General features: G+C 35.9%; 1 protein-coding gene across 1 annotated transcript in view; it reads left to right on the top strand.

Moving 5' to 3' along the window:
• The window catches only part of LOC124168284 (protein kinase C), a 105,905-nt gene that overhangs the window by 50,639 nt on the left and 33,005 nt on the right, over positions 1-22,261 (top strand). Inside the window, exons 2-8 of the mRNA XM_046546433.1 lie at positions 5,090-5,150; positions 6,997-7,162; positions 9,519-9,550; positions 11,560-11,642; positions 12,043-12,169; positions 18,678-18,811; positions 21,614-21,854. Of these exons, the coding sequence (XP_046402389.1) occupies positions 5,090-5,150; positions 6,997-7,162; positions 9,519-9,550; positions 11,560-11,642; positions 12,043-12,169; positions 18,678-18,811; positions 21,614-21,854 (844 nt within the window). The remainder of the gene's footprint in view (positions 1-5,089; positions 5,151-6,996; positions 7,163-9,518; positions 9,551-11,559; positions 11,643-12,042; positions 12,170-18,677; positions 18,812-21,613; positions 21,855-22,261) is intronic.

Genomic DNA, 22,261 nt, shown 5'->3' with positions numbered 1-22,261 from the left:
CGTAGTGAAGAAGAATTATGACCACTTATTTGTACTACTTCTTCATAATTCCTTACGAGCTAACTCCAGGGTGTTTGGCAGGGGGTGGCCAAACACCAGCATGCAACAGGAACCCCACGCGGACATATAAAAAATGCGTGCGCATTCGTGTTGGTGGTGTGCTCCCACCAGCTTGCATCGCTCTATGCAACCCGTGACCACAACACAAATACAATTTCGTAGAAAATCCAAAACTTGCCAACGGTTAATGTAATATTTTCATGCAATGTCAGAACAATACAAAGTGCTTACCGCTAAGAAATTCAGGTCAAGCTATGCTCAAAAATGAAGAAAACGAAAAGTACGGATAAAATGCAGTCAGAACAAAAATATAAATTGGAAATGAAACATGAAGTAAGCCGTTCTAGCGATTTTACGTTTACGTATAATGTTCATTGTGTTTACGTATTACTCACTGGCCTGAGGAATTTTTGAAGGCAGTTCTGATTCCGTTACCGAAAAAGAAGAGAGCTGTAGTATGCGGCGACCATAAGATTATTAGCCTAATATCGCTTGCGGCGGATGTGGTTCAAAGAAGTTAGAACAGATAAATGGAAGCGAGTAAAAATGATTATTTTTGGCGACGTTCCACTCGGTTTCAGGAAAAGAAAGTCAACCGGTGTTGTTATAGCTGTAATGAGGATCCTATTTAAGAATAAACTAGAACATAACTGGGACGTGTATGCCAGCTTCGTGGATTTTGAGGCAGCATTTGATATAGGAAACTGGGTAAAGTTAACTTCGTATGTTATCAGGCAGGTTATATTTTTACCATTAAATTTTTATGTTTTAGATACAGGCAGTCCATTCTCCCTGATAATTATTTCAAGAGTATAGTTTCATTTTTATATGAGTTGTAAGTTACAAAAAATTCAAAAATATGCCCGCTTGGGGGGTAATGATTCACCTTCTTTTATTGTTTATTATAATTCTTCAATAAAGACAGTGACTGGATAAGTCTGCATGGGCGTTTTCTGGTCTGGTGTTCAGCATCCTTAAGTATCGACTTGCTCCCATCCGCTGTACTTAAAATTATTATTACTTTGTCGCGAGATTATTTGGAAAAATAATCTCGGAAAGTCATGGGAGATTAAAAATCTAGATTCCGTTATAACCCTGAGTGTGGTATCGCATTAACTTATTTTCTCGTGGCAGGAATTTCGCAATACCTTGGAATAACGGAGTAGTGCCTAGCTATGGAAACGGAGCGGAATGTTTTTACGACATTCGTCTGTTTATGGGTTCAGGGAATGATTTATGAAACGACGAGCATCTCCACAACGCTAATTAATGGCCTAATGTAGGATTGTAGGGAAAAGTAACCCATCCCTACTAGGAAACTCTTATCAGAGCTATTCATTGTAGTAATCGAACTGACTTTAATTTTTATGTCACCTCTGCCTTCGAAGCGTAATCGTCGTCACGTTTAGATTAAAATTGTTCGTTTCTTGTGTTATGAACATCCTCAAAGTGAATCGTGTGTAACCATGGAAGACAGCTGGACCTTCCGTGTAGGTATTGACGTTAGGGTCGTTTAGTATTTTTTTCGTTAGCGATTCTGTTGGGGTTGGAATAGTAAACATCTGAATCCTTCCATTGTTTGTTCTTGGCTCTCTATTTTAGTTAAAGGCCGAAATTCTTCATAATTTCACGGATAGAGGCGCGGTGATGTCTCTGATGGCGACTGTCGGATCGTCATTAGCACTGTGCGGAATATACCCTATCTTCTATTGAGAGAGAGAGCTAATCGTGTAGTTAACCCGACCTCTGATGACGCCACGAACTTTTCTTCCTTGTCATGCAGTTGGCGCCTTTCGCGAATTTGTTTTGATTTTTGAGATTGTGACGATTTTCTGGAAATTTTGGCTGATAATTTACTCGACAAATTCGCAGAAACAACTGGAGTATTTGCAGGGATCAGATTTTGGCGACTTTAGGTATTAAGAGAGCAGACACGTAGTCAGGGAGGGGATTGGCTTTGGGGGGCTTCAGCCATACCTCCCCACCTCCCCGATCTGCGATGCATCTGCTCAAGAAACCACTAGCCCAGGAGCAGGGCTGCCGACTTATAAAAAATATTGGGGGGCCCATACTGAGGTCTTGCCCCGGGAAATTTAAAAAATAGCGAGTTTTTGAGTTTTTAAAAAGCATTTTAGAAGAGTCACATTGTCAACATTAGAACCCTGTAAACTCTACTCTCGATAACTCGACACTCCGGGGAAAATTGACAAGCCTGGCACGTATTTCCTCCCCCCTTAACGAATTTTTGAGGGGGCTCGGGCCCCTTCAGGCCCCATGGAGTCGGCGCCACTGCCCAGGAGCACCTGTCCTCTGACACTTTAATTTCGTTTTTTTCTTTTTCACTTAAACTCTAGGCATTATGCACACAGAATGTATCGCTGGGTTATTGAAATGTATTCACTTCCGATTGCGTATTGACAACAAGCTATCAGTATAGGGAACCCGCATACCACCAAGTCTCCCTCCGAAGCTAATTTCTGGCTACGTGCCTGCTTACGTCACTCAACGAAGAAGATTGCGACCGTTCGTTTAAGCAGAAGGTCTGAAGTATGAATTTCAAACTTTTATTACTGAATGAGTGCGAAGTATTACGGGGTTAACATTTTATGATAAGAGTTTTATTGATGCCTCAAATATTTTTTTGGGGCATCAATCGTTATGAAAAAAATGTGCAAGCACTCCACTGGATTTCTGGACTAGGTAAAATATTCACATTTGGTTAAATGCTATGGTTAGGGGTAAACTTGAGTTTTAGTAGCTTACTAAATTTGAAAGAAATTACCGCCTCGATCAGCGATTCAAGAAAGGCAGATGTTGATTCTATCGCGCAGGATTAGATAACCTTTTCATGATTTCGGGCATGTTAAAATTAGTACCTATATCTTCGTCGGAAGCCATTATTTATATTTTGACCTAATATTTTTTTTAAATAAACAATTGGCAATATGAATTTAAGTAAGTATTATTGCCTGTGTGGGCCACGTTAAATGGTGACCTATGCTTCAGTCTTAAAGATGCGATGCGGGGTTGCGAACTTCATTTATCGTGTCCGCTCGAAAACTCGCCTCTGTCCTAAGAGTTCCAAATTGGTCTTGTTGTCCAGTGCGAGCAGCTTCCGAATCACTATTGAGTCTCGATGTAACGTTGTCTTTTCAAACATTTTTTTGCAAGCGTTTGATAACTATGTTCTCAGAAGTGCTGTGCTTTCTTCTATATATTAAGTCTGGTGGGCAGAAAGCTCGTGACTTAGCTACTCGAGGTGTGGCCTAATGAGTGTGGGGTAACATCTCCTTGGCTATGTCGTCCTAATCTCGCATGTACGTGCTGAATTGACGAGACTGCTGCCGTGGTCAAGAGCTGTTGTGGACCCCCACTACGGACTCGAGTCTGATTGAGGTTGACAGAAGTGGTAAAACGTGTGGCACGGCGAAAGTTTCTTGTCAAAGTCTGTGAAATCCTATACTCTAATTAATTTAACCTTTCGGCAGTTTTCCCTTTTGCGTGATATATGTTGTCTCTTTCTCAAGTTTAAGGCATTAAGTTTAATCGTAATCTCAGTAATCATTTCAGCGGCAAATTCCTGATTCAGATTTTTGCTCCAGTTTGGAGCATATGATTAAGTCTCCCACAAGTCAACAACTTCGCTACCTAATCTTTAAAATTTATATTTTTTCAGCATGTCATTATTTGCTGAGCATATATAATGAATGTTTTTAGTCTCTTATCTTGGTTTAATTTTGAATCGAAAGAAGGCCCTAAATGTTTTTTTGGAATCCTCCGTACTACTTCTAAATTTTCATTATTTCAGAACCCGGAATTTTTATGTTTTTATGAAAATTTCATTTTGAAGTGAGAAGAGGAAAAAGCACCTGTTTGTCGATTCGCAATATCACCTTAGCGATATCACTGTGAACGTCTAACTGCAAAACCAATTCAAATTTCTACTTTGATGTACTATCACAATCATTGTAATATAGACCATATTTTTATCAATTCGAAGCCGAAGATTTCATTCTATACCTTCGATTGAGCGTGAGTTGTTGGCTATGTCCTGGCGTAATTTTTTACTCACCAAAGAGAAATCTTGTCAAAGTCTGTGAAATCCTATTCTTAAATTAATTTAACCTTTCTGGCAGTTGCGTCGTCGTTGTTAGTGACGAAACTCGTAATTGAGATTGGTTTAAACAAAAATTGCGATTTCGTAACATGAACTCGACCCTGATGATTTAATTTTAAAAGTCGGCGTAGCTCATAAACTTTCCAAGATGCATCGCGGGCCGAAATCCTTTTCTAACTTCGATAATGTAAGAAGTTCATGCGTTTCTAGGGCAAAATATTGGTCGAAAGTTTATCGAAAGTTTCTCATGAGGAGCTTGCTCTTGACCACTAGCGCCACGCACCTCATGAGTCGTGGCGCGCAAGCGCAACTCCAACCAACTAGCAGAAAATCATGTAATTAATGGGTTCCTCAGTTACGAATATAAACAATTTGATGACAGTGATCCGAGTTGTTGTTGTGACCAACTGCCTCAACGGTAGTGTGTGTAAAGTGGCGTATCTGTTTACGTATTTAATCAAGTTAAAAAAAAGAGCATCGACGTAAGTGCAAGGCACGCACTTCGTATTAAGGTGGAAAATCGATGGATTGCTTACTAAAAAATGACTTAAATTGACTGATATGTCTAATTAATAATTACATGTCTTAAGAAGGCTTTAAGAATGTGCAATATCAAGCTGGTGAAAGTTTTTTCATGATGGTGGAATTAAGCAATTGTAAATGTATACTTAATCATTATTTACCGTACTCATGTATTCTTACTTAAAAATTTTTCTGGGAAAATACAACCTTAAATGCCCTAATACGGAAGAGAATTTGACAATGCTTTATCTCCTGTAGGCCTTTGTGTCATTGCATAGTGAGTTTCTTGTAATGTCCATTATATTTGTCTCGGTAATTAATTAATTAATCTTTTTTTACTACCCAATGTATTTTGAATTAATTGTACCATTTTTTTCTTTCTCTTTCCAGATTAAATTAGAACCTCATGGAAAAATACATGTTAAGATCGATTTAAAATGGACATCAACAGGTAATTAATTTTATCAATTACTGAGAGCTTCCTTCTTTAATGTTGTTCATAATTCATATTGGATATTGAAACTCATGAGCAGGAGAACTACTTTAAATTTCAATATAGGTTTGGAAATGGATATATGAATAATTCTTGAAGGATGTCATGAAGTAAGAAATATATGCAAGGAAACCATTGGAGAAAATATTAGTCAATTATTTGACTCCTGCCATGTCGTTCCACAATGAAGTGGACCTATGTAACATGATATTTTGCTTTATGTATTGAATCTTTATGTTTATGTGAAGAAATGCCCTGGTTTGTGTTTGATTCTTGTTGGGCTATCTGGAAAAGTTGTAAGTGTTCAATTTCAATTCTTCTGCCAGCTAATTTTTTTTTTTATTATCATGAGATTTTGAAATTTAATGATGTGTCAATGTGACGTTTATTTTATTTCCTTTGAAAATTTGTCATGTTACCTTTGAATCACATTTTTTTCATACATGATTTTGAAATGTATCATGGCAATTACCATCCACAAAGAATGTTTTTAGATGAAAATTTTATTAATTTTAAGGGATATTTTTCATTTTAGTCTATTTGTAATTTGGTGCTATATTTTTTTTTTTTAGTTTGTGCGAGGATTTTCGTACTCTTAAGAAAAATTTAAACACACTGATCAGTATTTTTAACTGTTAGTATCAAGTATGTATTAATAAGTGCTGTCTTTTAAAGTTCAGTCATTTATACTCCCTTGCAAACTTATTTTTTTCCCAAAATGATTGAATTAATAATTCTTCAATAATTTTATCTTCATTGGCTCTTATCATCTTTGTACTCATAATTCTTTGGACTTCTACATTCTTCTGGTCTCTTTACTGCCTCTAATGAGAGGAAAGAAAAGAAAATAATGCATCAAAATTAAAAATTATTGAAAATGATAAGATGTAGAATAATATATTAGTAAATAATATTATCTATGACATTTATTGCATTCTAGCATTTGTCATTTTATACTGCAAAAAATGTGTAAGTTGTCGCTACTTTTAAGGTAATCATTATTCTTTAATAGCTGAAATTAGCTATACTTAAAGAATGTGCTTTCATTACACCTCCATATTAATTCAACAGTCTAAAAATAAACTTTGTTCTCCCCGAGTGCAAGGTGCCAACCTATCATTCTAGTCAAAATCATGTGCTGTTGAAGGGAACTTGGCAATTAAAGAAGTAAGACTTGACCATTGGCCTTTTTACAACCACATTGTTTATTGATTTTTATGGGATATCCTATAGATACAGGGTGTCCCATTTATCTTGACCACCAGAAATAACTTTTTGTCCAGATGCAAATTCAAAAATGTGTCAATCAAATGTTCATTAGCCGTCAGGGGGACATTAATCAGCATGATTGCCTTCCTTGTAGCTTTGTCATTTACAAAAATATGAACAGCGGTATGTCTTTTTTAAATGGCACCCTATATTTTTTATTCGGCAATTCATTTCCTCTCCTATAACTCCTCCTGTTCATATCTTTGTAAATAACAAAGCTACATGGAAGGCAATCGTGTTGATTAATGTCCCCATGACGGCTAATGAATATTTGCTTGACACATTTTTCAATTTGCATCTGGACAAAAAGTTATTTCGGGTGGTCAAGGTAAATGGGACACCCTGTATATTATGTATATATGGTATTATTGCAAATAGTATGCTGTGAAGTGTTTGACTTTCTTGTATTTTTAATGGTCCATCCCCACACTGTATAAACTTCACACTGCCAGGAAGCATCCACATTGGCTGTTGATTTTCATAGTGCCCCGCACGGAACTCACTTTCATTTTTCCTTGATTTCAACTTCAACTAGCGGACCAACATCCTATGGAGAAGCCACGGGAGTTCAAGGAGCGGCAGGGATTCAACCGCCGGAGGGGTGCCATGCGGAGGCGGGTGCACCAGGTCAACGGTCACAAGTTCATGGCGACGTTCCTTCGGCAGCCTACATTCTGTTCACACTGCCGAGAGTTCATTTGGTGAGTTTCTAAAAACTAAGAGTTTCTCCTCTGGTTACCGTATTTGTCTGAATATAGTCCCCCCTTTTTTTCCAAAAATACCCGTGGTAAAAGTAAAGGGGGGACTACAGTGGAACATGGTTATAACGGCATCGGCTGTAACGTCAACTCGGGTTTAACGTCACATTTTATACAGACCAGCCAAAATTGAACATTTTATGTTGTACAAAAACCCGTTTATATCGTCAACAAATATTGCGACGCTCGGGTATAGCGTCAAAAATTTTGCGATTCTTAGGTTGCAATAGTGGTAGTGTGATTGTATTATGTCCCAAGTTCATAGAAACCATGTGTAGAAACATCAAGAGCAAAACCAGGTCGCAAGCTGGACATTGAGCTGGTGAGGGGATGCAACTCTTTTGTTTAATTGGTGTCTGGAGGGAGCGGGGGCTGTCCCGCATACCTGGGTCTAATCCTTTCCCACCCCTACATTCTACGAGGTCACTGACACAGGGACACTGTATTGTATTGTATTCACTCAGATTTAAGGCTGCTTTTTTTATAACGTCACTCGGATGTAACGTTAAAAATCTTCTGGTCCCTTTGATGACGTTATAACCAAGTTCCACTTATTATACAAACGCATTTCTTAAAATTTTCCCAAAGCTGAAGCCTCAAAATTAGGGGGGGGACTATATTCGGAGATATACGATATTTCTGAAGATCCTGCTGTATTTTAGAATGTCTTTCGAGATTTGGTGGGATAGCATATAAAACAAGATAGTGAAACCGCTGTGCTGGTCACAAAGTTATCATTATTATCAGACATGAGAAGCAATGTATTATCATATTTGACGGCTAATAAGATGCACCTTTTTTACGAAATAGTAACTCAAAAAATCACCTGCATCTTATATGTGAAGGTCCGACCTTAATTGGTTACTGTTCATTACTGACTCCGTTATATTTACTAAACGTTACCTCCCCGGCCTCGGTGGCGGCAGGGTAATGTTCTCGCCGGCCAAACAAGAAGTCGCGGGTTCGAGTCCCACCTGGGTAGGTTTCCCCGGTCCAGGGCATGGTTGTTTGTGTACGTTTACTTGTTACATTTGTTGAACACCCCGGTGTAAAATGGCCAATAAGAGCTGTATCCGGTGGTATGAAAATAAAATAAAAAAATAAAAATAATATGTAAATATTTGTAATTCAGTTGAAGAATTTTGTCATTGTGATTGTTATCATTAAGCTCATTGCTATTATGTAATGCCATTTATCGTTTGTTTACAATATTACTTATTACTATCGTTTTGCTCATTTCTGCGATATCAAAGGAGTTGGGAGCGAGACATCGAAGAAGCTTGATTGTATAAAATATTATCAAGCTTGTTCGATATTTCTTCTATATATGTGATAGTATAATATGTAAAAGGAACTAACTTAACTAGCTGTTGGGATGCTTTGCACCTTTGCACAGACTTCTTTTCTTGTGTGTGCCATACAGAAATGTGGGTGCATCTTACATGCTGTCAAATACAATGCATCAATCATCAATATCTACTCCACCTGCTCTGTGAGCTAACTTGTGATTGCTTGCCATAACTGTTCTGAATGTTTTTGATTCCAAAAAATGTTGAATATTTGCACAAAGAGAGTGAAAATATAGAAATCATGGACCAAAGTTAGTCCAAGTAAGTGTTGTTGGATGAAAATGTGAAAAATACTTCTAATAATTCATACATAACTGAAGTTTAAGGAATTTGATGCTATTCGCCATGTTTTTTACTTGCTGATGGCGGACGATTCCAATATCTTGTGCTATTCATTGCTTTGATATTTCCCTGAGCTATTTATTACTCACCTCTGTTCAGATTACCAATCTTATACATTGAATCTGAGCAGTGACTTTTGGATTAGAGATCATTAGAATAAGTAATTGCCCTGTTAGAATAACAGCTTTGATTATTGAAAATCTCTATCTAATGGCTTTTGTAATTTTTAAAGTCTGATTCAAGGACTATCTTATCACCCCATATTTCAGACAGAGTACACTTCTCTGAGGACTTTTTGAATTTTTCTTTGCCAAATGCGGCTAGAAAATAAATTGTCAAGTTTCACTTTAAATGAAAAAAATAAGATGCTAAAACTTTCTCTTATTTCATCAAAGCTGTGTATTGATGAAGAAAAATCTCTTTGCAGTTTAATTAATGCCTTATTTGTTTATTTAAAAATGAATGTCGTTAGCATGTATAAAAATCAAGGAAAACAAGTTTTCAGATTGTCTTTATTAAATTATTGCTTTCATTGGAGGTATTTTTTCATCTCATCCTTCTGCTCTGAACCATAAAATCGTTGACTTATGTTTTATTTTTATTTCCAGGGGGTTGGGTAAGCAGGGATACCAATGCCAAGGTGAGTATGAAGCACTAGATCCTATTTTTTTGTGTGTAGTTAAATTTCCTTTTACTATCTGGGTGCAATCAACATAGAAGCACTGTGCTTTTTCTTAGTATGGCAAATATTAATAATTAGTTAATAATGCACTGGGAGCTGTAGAAAATGTGGATGTATCAATTTATAATGAATTCCAGAACTCTTTATCTCAAACACAGCAATATGGCGTGAATTCCTATTGTGCCAATCATTACAAAAATATAAGGAGAGAAGTGAGACAACAATGTGCACTTTCCCCTATAAGTTTTAACGCTTATATCCAGATTTATGTAATATACAAGAAGAATCTATGAAATTAAAGAGAGCAGGGGCGCAGCTAAGAATTAAGGCTGGGGGGGGGGGGGTTTTAGGCACAACTAATACTTAGGGGTGTGGGGGTATTGCATACCCACCAGGGTAAGCGGGATTTGCGGGGGGGGCCCTCCTCCAGAAAAATTTAAAGAATAATGGTTCAAAATGGCGAGTTTTACAGCTTTCTGAGGGATATTTGATTAATCCTAACACTTCTATTCTTAATTAGATTAATTTTATAAGCAATCCTAATCCAATTACATTAAACGGATTAAACATAAATATTTCTCTGAGCTCTGGGGATGGGTTTTATCCCCCTAAACCCCCTGCGCCACTGAAAGCGAGGGCTATGGGAGTCAATACCGGAGGGAAAATAATTAGTTTGTCGTGACATGCAAGTCATACCGATTACAGAGGAGGACGTGAAGAAGATTCTTATAAATATGTCAAGGGCAATGGCTGAGTACCAGTTGAAAATCAATTTATATCAATTTGCAGCTAAAGAGTGGAGACCAGGACAAACATTGAACACAAATAACAAAAACTTGAAGAGGTGAAGGCAATGGTTTCCGTAACCTCAGTGAGAAAATTAAATGTGAACTATCTTAACTGCAATTGACTTCTTTCTCTCTAAATAAAGTCCTTAATAATCTTCAAATACATCTAGATCAGCTGTTCCTTTACTATTTTACGACATATTTATACTGCACTTGCTTTGTTGTCAAGAGGCAGAAATTCTGCTTTTTGTTAGGTAACAACCTCAATAGTAGAATTTTTTTCTCAGGGGTTACAATATTCATGTTTTTTAAACTAATTTTAATATTTTTTTTGTGATTATGTAATACTGGAATGCATTATTTCTAACCGGAGGACATTAAGGCATTAAAAATGAAGAAAAATGCCCTCAAAATTTCAATTAGTTGGCTTCTACTCTTTTTGTAACTATTCTTAGAATGGTATTTTTATACAAGTTTAATGACAACATGTCAACTTAAATTGAGTGGAAGAGAAACCAAAACATTACTCTTTAAAGGCCTGTTTACACGATACAGTGATCTGTACGAGTTAATGTCTAATTGTATGAACCCAAGAATGAGCACGAAAATGTACCGTGTAAACACCCAACTTGTGCGAATGCATGAAGGGAAAATAGAACCTGTTTTTATTTGGTTCATGCATTCTTACATGTTCCGTTCTGGTCCACAAAAATCATTCACGCAAACAGACATTAACCTGTACTTGTTAATGTATCGTGTAAACAGGCCTTCAGGCCCTTGAATAAATTATAACAGTAGAAAGGGGCTTAAACAGTTAAAATAGGCATTTTAGGCTGTAATGGGTTTCCTTAATTTTGCCTTAAGTAAACCTGAATGAACTTATAGCACCTAAAAATTTGTTTCCTGAGTAATAGAAAAATGGTATTTTCGACAATTTGCTCAGATTAATTGTAGCATACTTACTGAAATTGGGGTGGGAGAAACTAAATTATAGAAGGAGAGGTTATGTTTGGAGAAATACAGTAACTCCCCAAATTTTTCAAATAATTTCTTCTTCACGTATTTATGCCATTTGGCATTTTAGTCCTGTACACATTTTGTGCTTGGCCATATCTCATTGTGTTTACTTGCCTTTGGTCATATTGTTATATTTATTTGTGCTTTTTGTTTGTTCTACAGTTTGCACCTGTGTTGTTCATAAGAGATGCCACCAATTTGTGGTGACCAAATGTCCAGGGATGAACGATAGCTCTCAGGAAGAGGTAAGGATTTTTTGTGTTCAAGAGTTAATGCTGAGTTTGTGTATATTTTTATTGTGAATGAGCAGAAAAAGCAGAATTCAGGCATGATATTGATGTGTGTTTATAATTTGCCCATGATTGAAAAAAAAAATAATGAATCAATATGGATTTTGAAAAAGCAATTGATACCAGCATTGGCAAAATTTTTATACTGTATATTCAAGGAAACATTTCAATATCTTCATCGATCATTGAGGATCACAAATATTAATATTGTTCTTGGAGGTAGATGTTTTGCTATTCGAGTTGCCCATCCATAACAAAAAAAAACTGCACTCCCATAAAATTGAAACTTAAGCATTCATGGCCTTTCTGATATTGTAGCATTCTACTTTGTATTAACTTTGGAATTTAATTTCAGCAACCAACGCGGTTTAATGTGAACATGCCCCACCGCTTTGTGGTACACAACTACAAGAGGTTCACTTTCTGTGATCACTGTGGCTCCCTACTGTATGGCCTCATTCGGCAAGGCCTGCAGTGCGAGGGTGGGTATAAGCGTGGTTTGAAATGAAAACGTATACTGTAGATCTATCTTCATGAAATATTTTAATATTCCTCATGGACAATGTGTAATCAATGTTTACACCCCATGTCGCCCTCTATTTCGGAAATTTAGTGCATATATTACCTCTCCCCTGGGTGTGTACATGTATGCTGCAATTGTTTGTGCAAAAAATATGTTTCTAATTATGCAACCAGTGACGATTATCATTGTTATTACACTAGGGGCCGGTTTTATAATGTCTGGTTAAACTGGAGTTTAAGCTAAGCGTCGGTTAAGTCCCAGAATTCTGTTTTATAATCGATGGTTAAGCCAAATCTGAGCGTTAAAGTGGTAGTCAAGCTAAACCATGGATTTCCCTCGGGTAAAAAGTTAACGTGAAGTTTAAATTGTTGAAAATGGCGGATGTTTTGAAATGCTGAAGAACCCTACGATAATATACGGAAGAAATAATCGACCAAGCGCAGCATCCTCCGTTTTTATCCGTATCTACGATATCAGCAATCAATTTCCAATATTTTTAGCACCACAATAGCAATGTAATACGTGAAATATTTCCATAAGACCGGTGATATATCCGGAACGGACCACTATTCTACGGTATTCGCTACGAAATCCTTACAAACATCTCAAGTTTGATAATAATCACCATCCAATAAATAATATTGTCTATTCTATGGACTGCAGTAGGAGATCGTGTGCTTAACCCCTGAAAATGTTGAAGTTATGCAATATTTGTGCCGGCGTAGGAGTTTGTTATGATTTGTGCCAGCCAAGTGAGTTGATGAAAAATACTAGAATTACATATCGGAGGGAAGGAAGGAGGTGTAACAGGAGTGTAGGTATAGAAATCTGTTATTACCTGGTTTTGCTGACTTCATCAACGATTTCAAAATGTGTCTGTGTTTACAAAGACAGTTTGAATTAGAAGAACAGCCAAGTTTCGTATTTGGCAATCGAAAGAGAGAAAAGGATCGTATTTACTGATTGCATTCTGATTTACTAGCATGTGATGTCACTATAGAATTCATAATTACTTCTGAGGATATATGTTATGAGGTGAAAGTATTTTCGTATTTCCTTTTCCAAAGGATGTTTGTCAAAGTACTACTATAAAAATTGTAGGTAAGTCCATTAACAATATTTGGTGTACGGCTTGGTATTTCTTGGAGATAAATATATAGGAATAAGTGAGGCAAGTGAAATATTGCGTGAAAAAGAAAGTATTTAGCACGTTTCGTACGTAATGTATACAAGATACTGTTTGAGTTTTCTTTGGAAGCTGAGAAAGGCAAATTGATACAACCAATACAGCTCGTGTGGGTAAAAAAGTAAGAATGACTGATTTGCTCATAAGATGGTATGATATATCAATGAATTTGTAAGGCGAATGAGCCTTTGGAGTGTGGAAGTTTACTAATTATTGTACGTTTTGTGACTAAAGTAATGACCTCTTATCCTTTTGATAGAAAAAGATTTGGAAAGGCACCTTAAGCAAGGAAAGTCTTCTCTTCTCTGATCGTTCTAATGTGTAGCCTTCAACGGAAAAAATTGCGACTTTATTGCCTAAGTGCTGTTCGTAGCCAAACACAGGTTATGTACTATTAAAACCTCCTAGCAAATTATCTACCATCGAAAGTAGCTGCAGAGCTATAGAATCAGTGGTGCATCTGCCATCAAAAGTAGCTTCAGAGCCATAGAATCAGTGGTGCCCATCTAGATATCTCATGTTAAAATATAAGAGTGCCAATTTGGTTACCAATACTTATCTTATTTCAGGCTTGAATGTTTTAATATGGTGAAAATAAACAATTCGATACTTATCCTGAAAAAGTTTAATTTCATTCCATACATTTGAGCCTTAATTCAAGAGAATTTGGACCCTTGTACCTGAAGACTCGTGGAAAATATGGAATATATGATATCAAAGCCAGATCAATCAAATAAATATTATTTTACGGTTCTTAAGCATTGTCTGCTAAGGGAATGTTTGAAACAATCAGAGTCAGTTGTATTTCTTACAATATTGAGCCAGCTGGGCTACTCTTGCTTGCTATTGGGGAAAGCTGTTGTCTGTGTACATATGTATTTGCTCATGAGGATGAATTTACAGGAAATGACTGCATTCACCACCATTCCATTCATTATTTTCTATGCTTATCAGTGGCCACTGAAATTTTTTCATCGATAAGCTCTTTCAAAGTACCTTGTATGATATTGAGCGAGATAGGGTGGAAGTTCTTCATATTAGTAAAATAAAACATTGCAGTATTTCCACTGATTTTTATTATAATAAAATCAGTGGAAGTATTGCAATGTCTAATTTTACTAATGACTCTATCAAAGTCTTAAGTGGGATCCTTGGTATGGTTTCTTCCTAAAATATTAACCCTTACTACTACTTGTCGACGTTTAAGTAACTAATATGTTTAATAAGTCTTCAAAGGATAAGTGAAGACATATTCCTATAACAGCCAATTTACATCACATATCTGGTACACTCGTTAGTTTCTTGGGATTTCAATCCCATACGTAGCTTTTATTAATTTTTTCATGCTCCATCCATTGAACTGTCACTAATGAGTACATACGTTCAAAAAATCGATTAGGTATAACATCATCAACACTTATAATCATGCATGACTTGATATCTCATTCCATTCCTTACTGTTATAAGTGATTTACTCATTAAGGTTGACATATTTCTTAGTAACATACATGGTTATTCCATTTATTCCAGAACCATTGTCTCCCTGCCCTTGCTTGTTACTCAAAATCCTTACCTTAATCCCTGTTGTCAGCATTTCAAGCTTGATGAACACTTCACATTCATCTCCTGCATTAATTCCCTTGCCTCATTTATCTCGTCTAGCACTTCCTACTTCCTTTTCCTCTGTCAATCTTATCTATACATTCCTGTATCTATACATTCTTATCCTCCTTCTGGGTCAAAAATACCAGTTCCATAGCAAACCTTACTCCATATATCTTAACCAGACTTCTATTTGCACTTTGGTCCTGTGATTTTCCCTTTAATTCTCCTCTTTTTATTTATTCCAAGGATTATCTCTGTCTCATCTGTCTCGCTGCGATCTGCATCACTAAAGATATATTTTAACATGCATAGCTGCAACGTATATAATGAGAAACAGTCTATGTTCATGTCACATAGGCAAATTTTCTTAATAGATTTATGGAAGTGGAGTGGATGTAAGGGAAATTGCTTCTATGATCACTTCATAAATAGAACATGGTACGGTAAAATTCTGTGAGGAAGTCATACTATTGCATTTATGATAGTGGAAGCACATACATTAATTATAAGTGAGTGATGTCAGTGTGGTGCATTCAGAGATGACTTGGTACAGCATTCAAAAGGATTACCCCAGAAGTAGGTAGTAAAAAAAATTACTTACTGTGACTACATGTAACAACATAATTCTATTGAAAACTCCTATCCCAAAAGACAGTTGCAATGAAGGAGTCATCATGATGGAGTCCTTATGCTTTGCATTTGATACAAATAAATTCTTTAAATGCTGTATAAATAACTGTATCTTTGTACCGTGACGGATCCATGGAGGGGGGGGGGCTAAGGAGGGTATCCAATTTACTCCCCTTGGGTATCCACTTTACACTAGATAGAATGGTGGTTTATTTCCGACTCCCACTACAGCTGGAATTTTAACCTCACCTAGCCCACCCCCTTGTCCCTATCCTGGATCCACTACTGTCTTTGTATAATTTAGTAATCTGCTAAATATTTAAAACATGTTCAATGAAAGCTTCATATTTTGTGGGCTGAGAATAAAAGAAAATATCTATCACATATATAGTATAGTATTCATAAACACCACTGAGAGTTGAAAATTAATGCTTTCATTCTGATTAGATATTTTTTTTGACAGATTTTTTATAAATTGAACCCAGAAACTTTAATATCTTTGCACCCCATCTCTTTCCCTTGAATCTTAAATACAACACAAGCCTTTGCTGTTGATTAGATATGAAGTTTGTAACGTTAGCACTTAAAACTTATTCTTACACAAGGTTTGCAAAAATAAAATTTACATAAAGAATTGATCCCCCATCCCAAGCTATGAGCCAAAAAGAGTTGTAATATTTTGTTACAGATGCATATTGTCATAACAACATGCAGCCTACTTGTAAAGTATGAAAGGTTTGCTGCAAAGTGTACATTTATTCAATAATTGGATGGCATGAGCCCTTGAAGTAACTGTGGTAGGGTTATGCATAAGTTATTCAAACTTTATTCATTCTTCTCTAATTCTAATTTTAGACTGTGAAGCTATGTTCATAATCAGTGATTTCTGAACATCCATTCAATTTTATGTTGGCAATGAGTACATTCTCAATGGCATTACCATAAAGACTCACAGTCATCCCTATTACAGTATCAACTACAGTATTGACAGCCAGTATCAAAGTATGTTTAACTTTATACTTCAATGGTAAGGGCTACTTGGTGTCATGCAATAGGTTTTGATCTCTCTAATGAAGAAATTTAAACTTAGTTCTGTCCCTTATTGAAAATTTATATGCCAGAGATTATGGATTTCATGAGACATATTGCTTCTCAACAGTATATATATATATATATATATATAGTCATAAATAAGATGAGATAATTTAAAGTTATGAAATATCTGCTGCTAGCTAACAATTATATGGCTCAAATATTTTCGTGTCTGTTACATGAGTGGCACATGGATGAATATACCTCCTTATTGTGAACATTTTTATAAAACTGAAAATGCTTCTATAAAAACACAAAAATCATCAAAGGAATCACCATGAATTAATCATAACAATGACATCATTGTGACAGGAGCGTTATCGTTTTAATGAACACTGATGAATTTTTCTATTAGACGGTGGTTGGTTATAAATTTTGTTATTTAAATTATGGCCATGGTGAGTACTTTGAAAACGGGAAAGGCTTTGATTATTCACAACTAACAAGTTGTTCCTAATTCCGTAGGGAACGCAGAGATGATGATAAATTAGCGTAGGGGCCATCCTAACGCTAAGAAGATATATCTTACTGCAAAAGTATGATTAAAATTTATCGTCATTATGTTTACATTGTAGCCTCAAAACGTTCCTAAAATCGCTCCTACCGGTGGCCTACTCAATAGAAAACCATTTCGATTGGTTTCACAATACAAATGAGAATCTTCGTTCTCGTGTAATAAGCACAAACAAGGTTAATTTACCACTATTTCTTGCAAAGGGACTCCACCTTGATTCAATCCATTCACAAATAGTCATTCATTATCTCCGTGTAATTTATGGTTTACACGAATAGCAGGACTCATACAATTAACACTTTCACTAGCCAAATATTCACAATTCGAGGCGAGTATTTTTATTTTAACGACACACTGATGATTGACCATAAGATCGTCAACGATTGAAACCGAAAATATTGGCGTCATCTTCGTTTTCAAAGCTAACCATCACTTCAAAACAAACGTAAACAATTCTTTCACCACTCTCCAACTCGATTTTTTTTCAATTTTGACATTCGTCTGTTTCACTTTTCGCGATCAATTGTTGGTATGAGAATTACAGTAGCTACGCTTTCCTCTCGTTAAAGTTCCCATCAGCCAACTGGCGGTAGGATTTGCTTTATAAAACCCAACCTCTCGTTAAACTCCACGTTACCGTTATCTCCACGTTAAATTAACGTGAGGTTTAACCAGACATTATAAAACCGGCCCTAGGAGTGCTACAAGCCTCCATCAAACATTTATAAGAACCAAAAAACTTATTTAATGACCCACAGTACATGGGCCTATTGTTATTTAATAAGCTTCCACCGGAAGTTGAGAGAATAAAGACTATTTCACTCTTCTAGTGCAAGCTTCGTGAGTTTCTTTTGAAACACTTACTTTATTCTGTGGACAAATTTCTTCATGTGTAACATTTTTATCCCTTTATTTTTACTGTAATTGTACCTTACTCACTCCTTGATGTATCCTATATTTGTACAAACAAATCACCAGACAAATTAAAGGATTATTATTTTTATCAATGTCATAGAATGGCTACAATTGAATAAAACTATTATAGTAGTGATAAACTTGCAACAGCACCATAAATAAGTGACTTTATCATATTTGTGGATTTATTTGGTAAAAGTTCATTGATGCACAAAAATGTATGTGCGTAACCAAATAACCCTTTGCATAAATGAGTACTTGCTTCTCTTAAATTTAGTTAAATGTGTTTTGGAAATTTTCACTATCAAAATTGGATAATTTTTATATGTTCCAATTGGAGGTTACAATTATTTTCTTTTTTGACTAGAAGACTCATTCTTAAGTCTTTAGTGGCTTTGGTAACCCAAGAATCTGATCAGAATAAGCCATAATAATTATGGCAGTAAAGTACTTAAATTAGTAGTTATTTAACAAGACTTTAAATATATCATTTTGTTCTAATCATGACTCCATTTTATTTCACAGCTTGTAACATGAATGTCCATAAAAGATGTCAAAAGAACGTGGCAAATAACTGTGGAATTAACACCAAGCAGTTAGCACAAATCCTCGGGAAGATAGGAATCTCAACGTATAAGTTAACTCCGAGAAGGTCTAAGGTATGTGAGGCCATTGTTGGTAAAGAAGTGAATTATCAGATTGTAATTGTTGTAATTTTGAAGAATATTTTTAGATTAGCCATGCAGATTATCTGGGCATGGCCTTGTTTTTGCGAGCAATCGACGAAAAATATGAAATTGAAGCTTCCGTTTGAGAAATCAAGATGTCTAACCAGTAGTTACTTCCTTATTGGCTATGTCTAGAAATTTCTCGGGAAAGCTGATATTTTTGAAATAATATAACTGATATTTTTGGATACTAATGAAGTAGCTCTAAATTTTCTTGAACATATTGGTGCCAGTATTGTTTTATGATAAATATTGATGAAGATTAGTCCACTCAATGAAGCTAAACATCAGCTGTAACCTCCAGAGGTTTTTTCAAGCACTATAAAGTATTCGTAATCAGTGTCTCTTTGAAATCAATCCTGTTTCCATTATTTAACTTCAAATACATTTGATTTGAGCATTCACTAATAAAAATGTCCCCTTCCAACAACAGTCTGTTGCTTTATATTTCACTTAGATCATTTCTCAAAGAGCTTTCCTTCATTAATCGCTGCATTTTTGTTTGTTGCACTTTATCTGATAACTCATGCAGTAATTGCATTACTCATGAAAAAAACAGTTTGAAAACATGGTTTCTTCCATGAAAATTTTAATTTTTTAATCATGAATGACACAAAAGGTCTTGAATTATCAAAGAAACTCAATTCTACATATTTTGCTTAAAATTTGGCCTTCTATCAATTTCCTGAGTTCTTTTAGATAAAAATTTCCACCACCAAGAAGTGCTTATAATCACCCTTGGGGTGGAAGCGGCTATTGATGCTATGTCTCTAATGTTCGTCGACTCATTTTTGAACAATGAGCAAAATTTTCAAGTCAACTGGTTTAATTTCAAGGAATCTGGAGGTGAAAAGCTTGTATAACTTCACTAAATGTGGTTACAACAATGCTGATAGATTCAGAGAATCCATACTTTATATTTTTGTTAATTCCTATAGAGGAGCGTACACTCCCCTTTGTGCACCGGTGACCTAACTTGAACCAAATTCACTTTCTCCCATTTGCTTTAGCATCTATAAGCATATTTATTTGGTCAATTGGGGTAACTTTGCCCCAAAGACACCATCTGCATTGAGATATCGACTTTTTTCTTGCAGCAGTTGACAGGTAGCAGAACTGGCTTCACTCCTGAATTAGTTAGGGTTTTAGTTTCATAGAATAGAAGAAATTTTGAACATAAACTGGTTGTATATATATTGATAAATTGCAACATAAAATGATTTTTTCTAGCATTAATGTTATTTTTCATTTTTACCGGAACATAGTAAATTTACAAGTTAAATCAAGGAGCACTTGAAAACAGTATGCCAAAAGATATTTTGTGTGGGCTATCTTTGCCATAGTTTAGAACATGATTTGTATGCTTTTATTAGAATGGGCCAAAGTTACCCCAATTCAAGGTACATAACTTTTGTTTTATATTCCACATAGATCATTCCTCAAATAATGATTATCTTTGTTTTAATGTAAACTACGTCGATGATTGTAGCACTTCATTTGATAATACAAATGGTATTTGCAGTAATTAAGAGAAAAATGTTTGAAAACAGAAAACATTTCTCCCATCCCCCCAAGATGGGATTTCAACCAAATGGCAAATGGTGCTCTTTCGCTAATGTTTGTCGACTCATTTTTGAACTTTGTGCAAAATTTCATGTCAATTGGTTTAATTTCAAAGAATCTGGAGATGATAAGCTTGAAGACTTGACTAAATGTGGTTATATCAGTGCTTATAGACTCAGAAAATTTATACTTTATATTAATATTTTTATTTATTCCTACAGAGGATTGGTCACACCCCCTTTCCCATGTGAAAAGGCCCCCAACAGTGTCCAGGCTTGAACCGTTCATTCAGAAACAACCTTCTCCCATTTTTCTTTAGCATCTATTAGTACAGTAAAACCTCTTTACATCGTAATGGAGGGGACCAAAATTTAGGCAAATTGATGTATGGAGGTTCACTATAGAGAGGTTTCAGTGATATGCACCATTTTTTCATATCCTTTGGAAATGATAGGCACTACTGTCTTTTAAACCATTATATTTGTGTGTTCAAACAAACATGCACATATTAGTGAACATATATTTATTATTTAATGATAGCACAAAGTGAGCACTATAGAGCGATTTTTTTACCATGATTCAAGAGAAAACGATATGATCTCTCTTAATTCAACAGTCACTTAAAATGATTAGGATAGTTGGATATCTTTTTTCTTATTTACTGTTAGGTATGCTCTCATATGGAACAAAATGGCTTCAACTAATGGTTAAGGTGAAAATTACAACATAATAAATGTGTATAAGAAAAAAAAAGGGTGAAACATTTAACGCTGAAAATGTCATTCCATGTACGTAATTGTGGCTGCATTAATGGTCTCCAGTTGTCTCGATACGATTTGCAGAGGTAGTTAGGCCGTTTCGGGGATGTCTCCTTGGTATGAAGTATGAAGGTTTTACGAGATAAAGAGGTTCACTACATAGAAGTTTCCCCATAAATTTACATGTAAATCTGACGGGACCATAGGTTTGGTGTGAAGTATGCGAGGTTTATGGTGTAAAGAGGTTCCCTGCATAGAGGTTCTACTGTACTTTTTTAACTCTGTTGCTTTTGGGAAACAAGTTAATGAAATAAAAGGTTGCAGAAATCTTTCTAAATCTTGAGCTAGTTACTGTGGATTTGCCCAGCTCTTAATAGCAAGTGTTGACTTTGTGTTTCACGTGTCTTTGCAGACCCCTATCACTGGTTCATCGAGCTGCCTGCAGATGCCCTCCTCAACAGACAAGGCGTCGTCAGGTGGTCTTCGTCCGCACTCATCGGAGGACGACAGTGGTCTGCTAGTCCCAGGGGGAGGGTCGCAGCCGGAGGAAGAGGAGGAGGTTCGGATGCGTCTCGTTGCCCAGGAAGTCATGGAGAAGAAGATGCGGGAAAAGCTCCGCGACGGAGATCTCCCACCGGAGAAAAGAGGGGAAGGTGAGTGCAGAGACTTTGGCAGGAATCAGAAATGGATCTGTTCCGTTCTTTGACAGTGTCGGTTCTTGAGTTCAAAACAGAATCAGTGCCAAAAATCTGAGCAAAAGACATAAAGAATTGGTAAAACTGTTTGAAAATTTTTCCTGGGTATACTAACTATTGTAGAATCCAGATAAGAAGTTTTCTCCTCTAAGAAGTTAGATTTTTGAGTCCCATAGAGAAGGCCATAAGTTGTAGTTAATTGATCCTTGATTATAAGTTTCTGCTTTATGCGTTTTCCTGGCTAAGCAGTCTTCACTGACGAAAGTTAAACAATGTATTTCTAATAATTTCTTCCCACAATAGAGGCTTTCAATAAGTCTAATATATTTTAAAGCTTTTGTTTCCTATTACCTGGTTAGATCATT

This window comes from Ischnura elegans, chromosome 11 (assembly GCF_921293095.1).
Source record: "Ischnura elegans chromosome 11, ioIscEleg1.1, whole genome shotgun sequence".
Classification (NCBI taxonomy): domain Eukaryota; kingdom Metazoa; phylum Arthropoda; class Insecta; order Odonata; family Coenagrionidae; genus Ischnura; species Ischnura elegans.
Note: the sequence above shows the minus strand (reverse complement) of the source record. Positions and strands in the feature narration are given on the sequence as shown.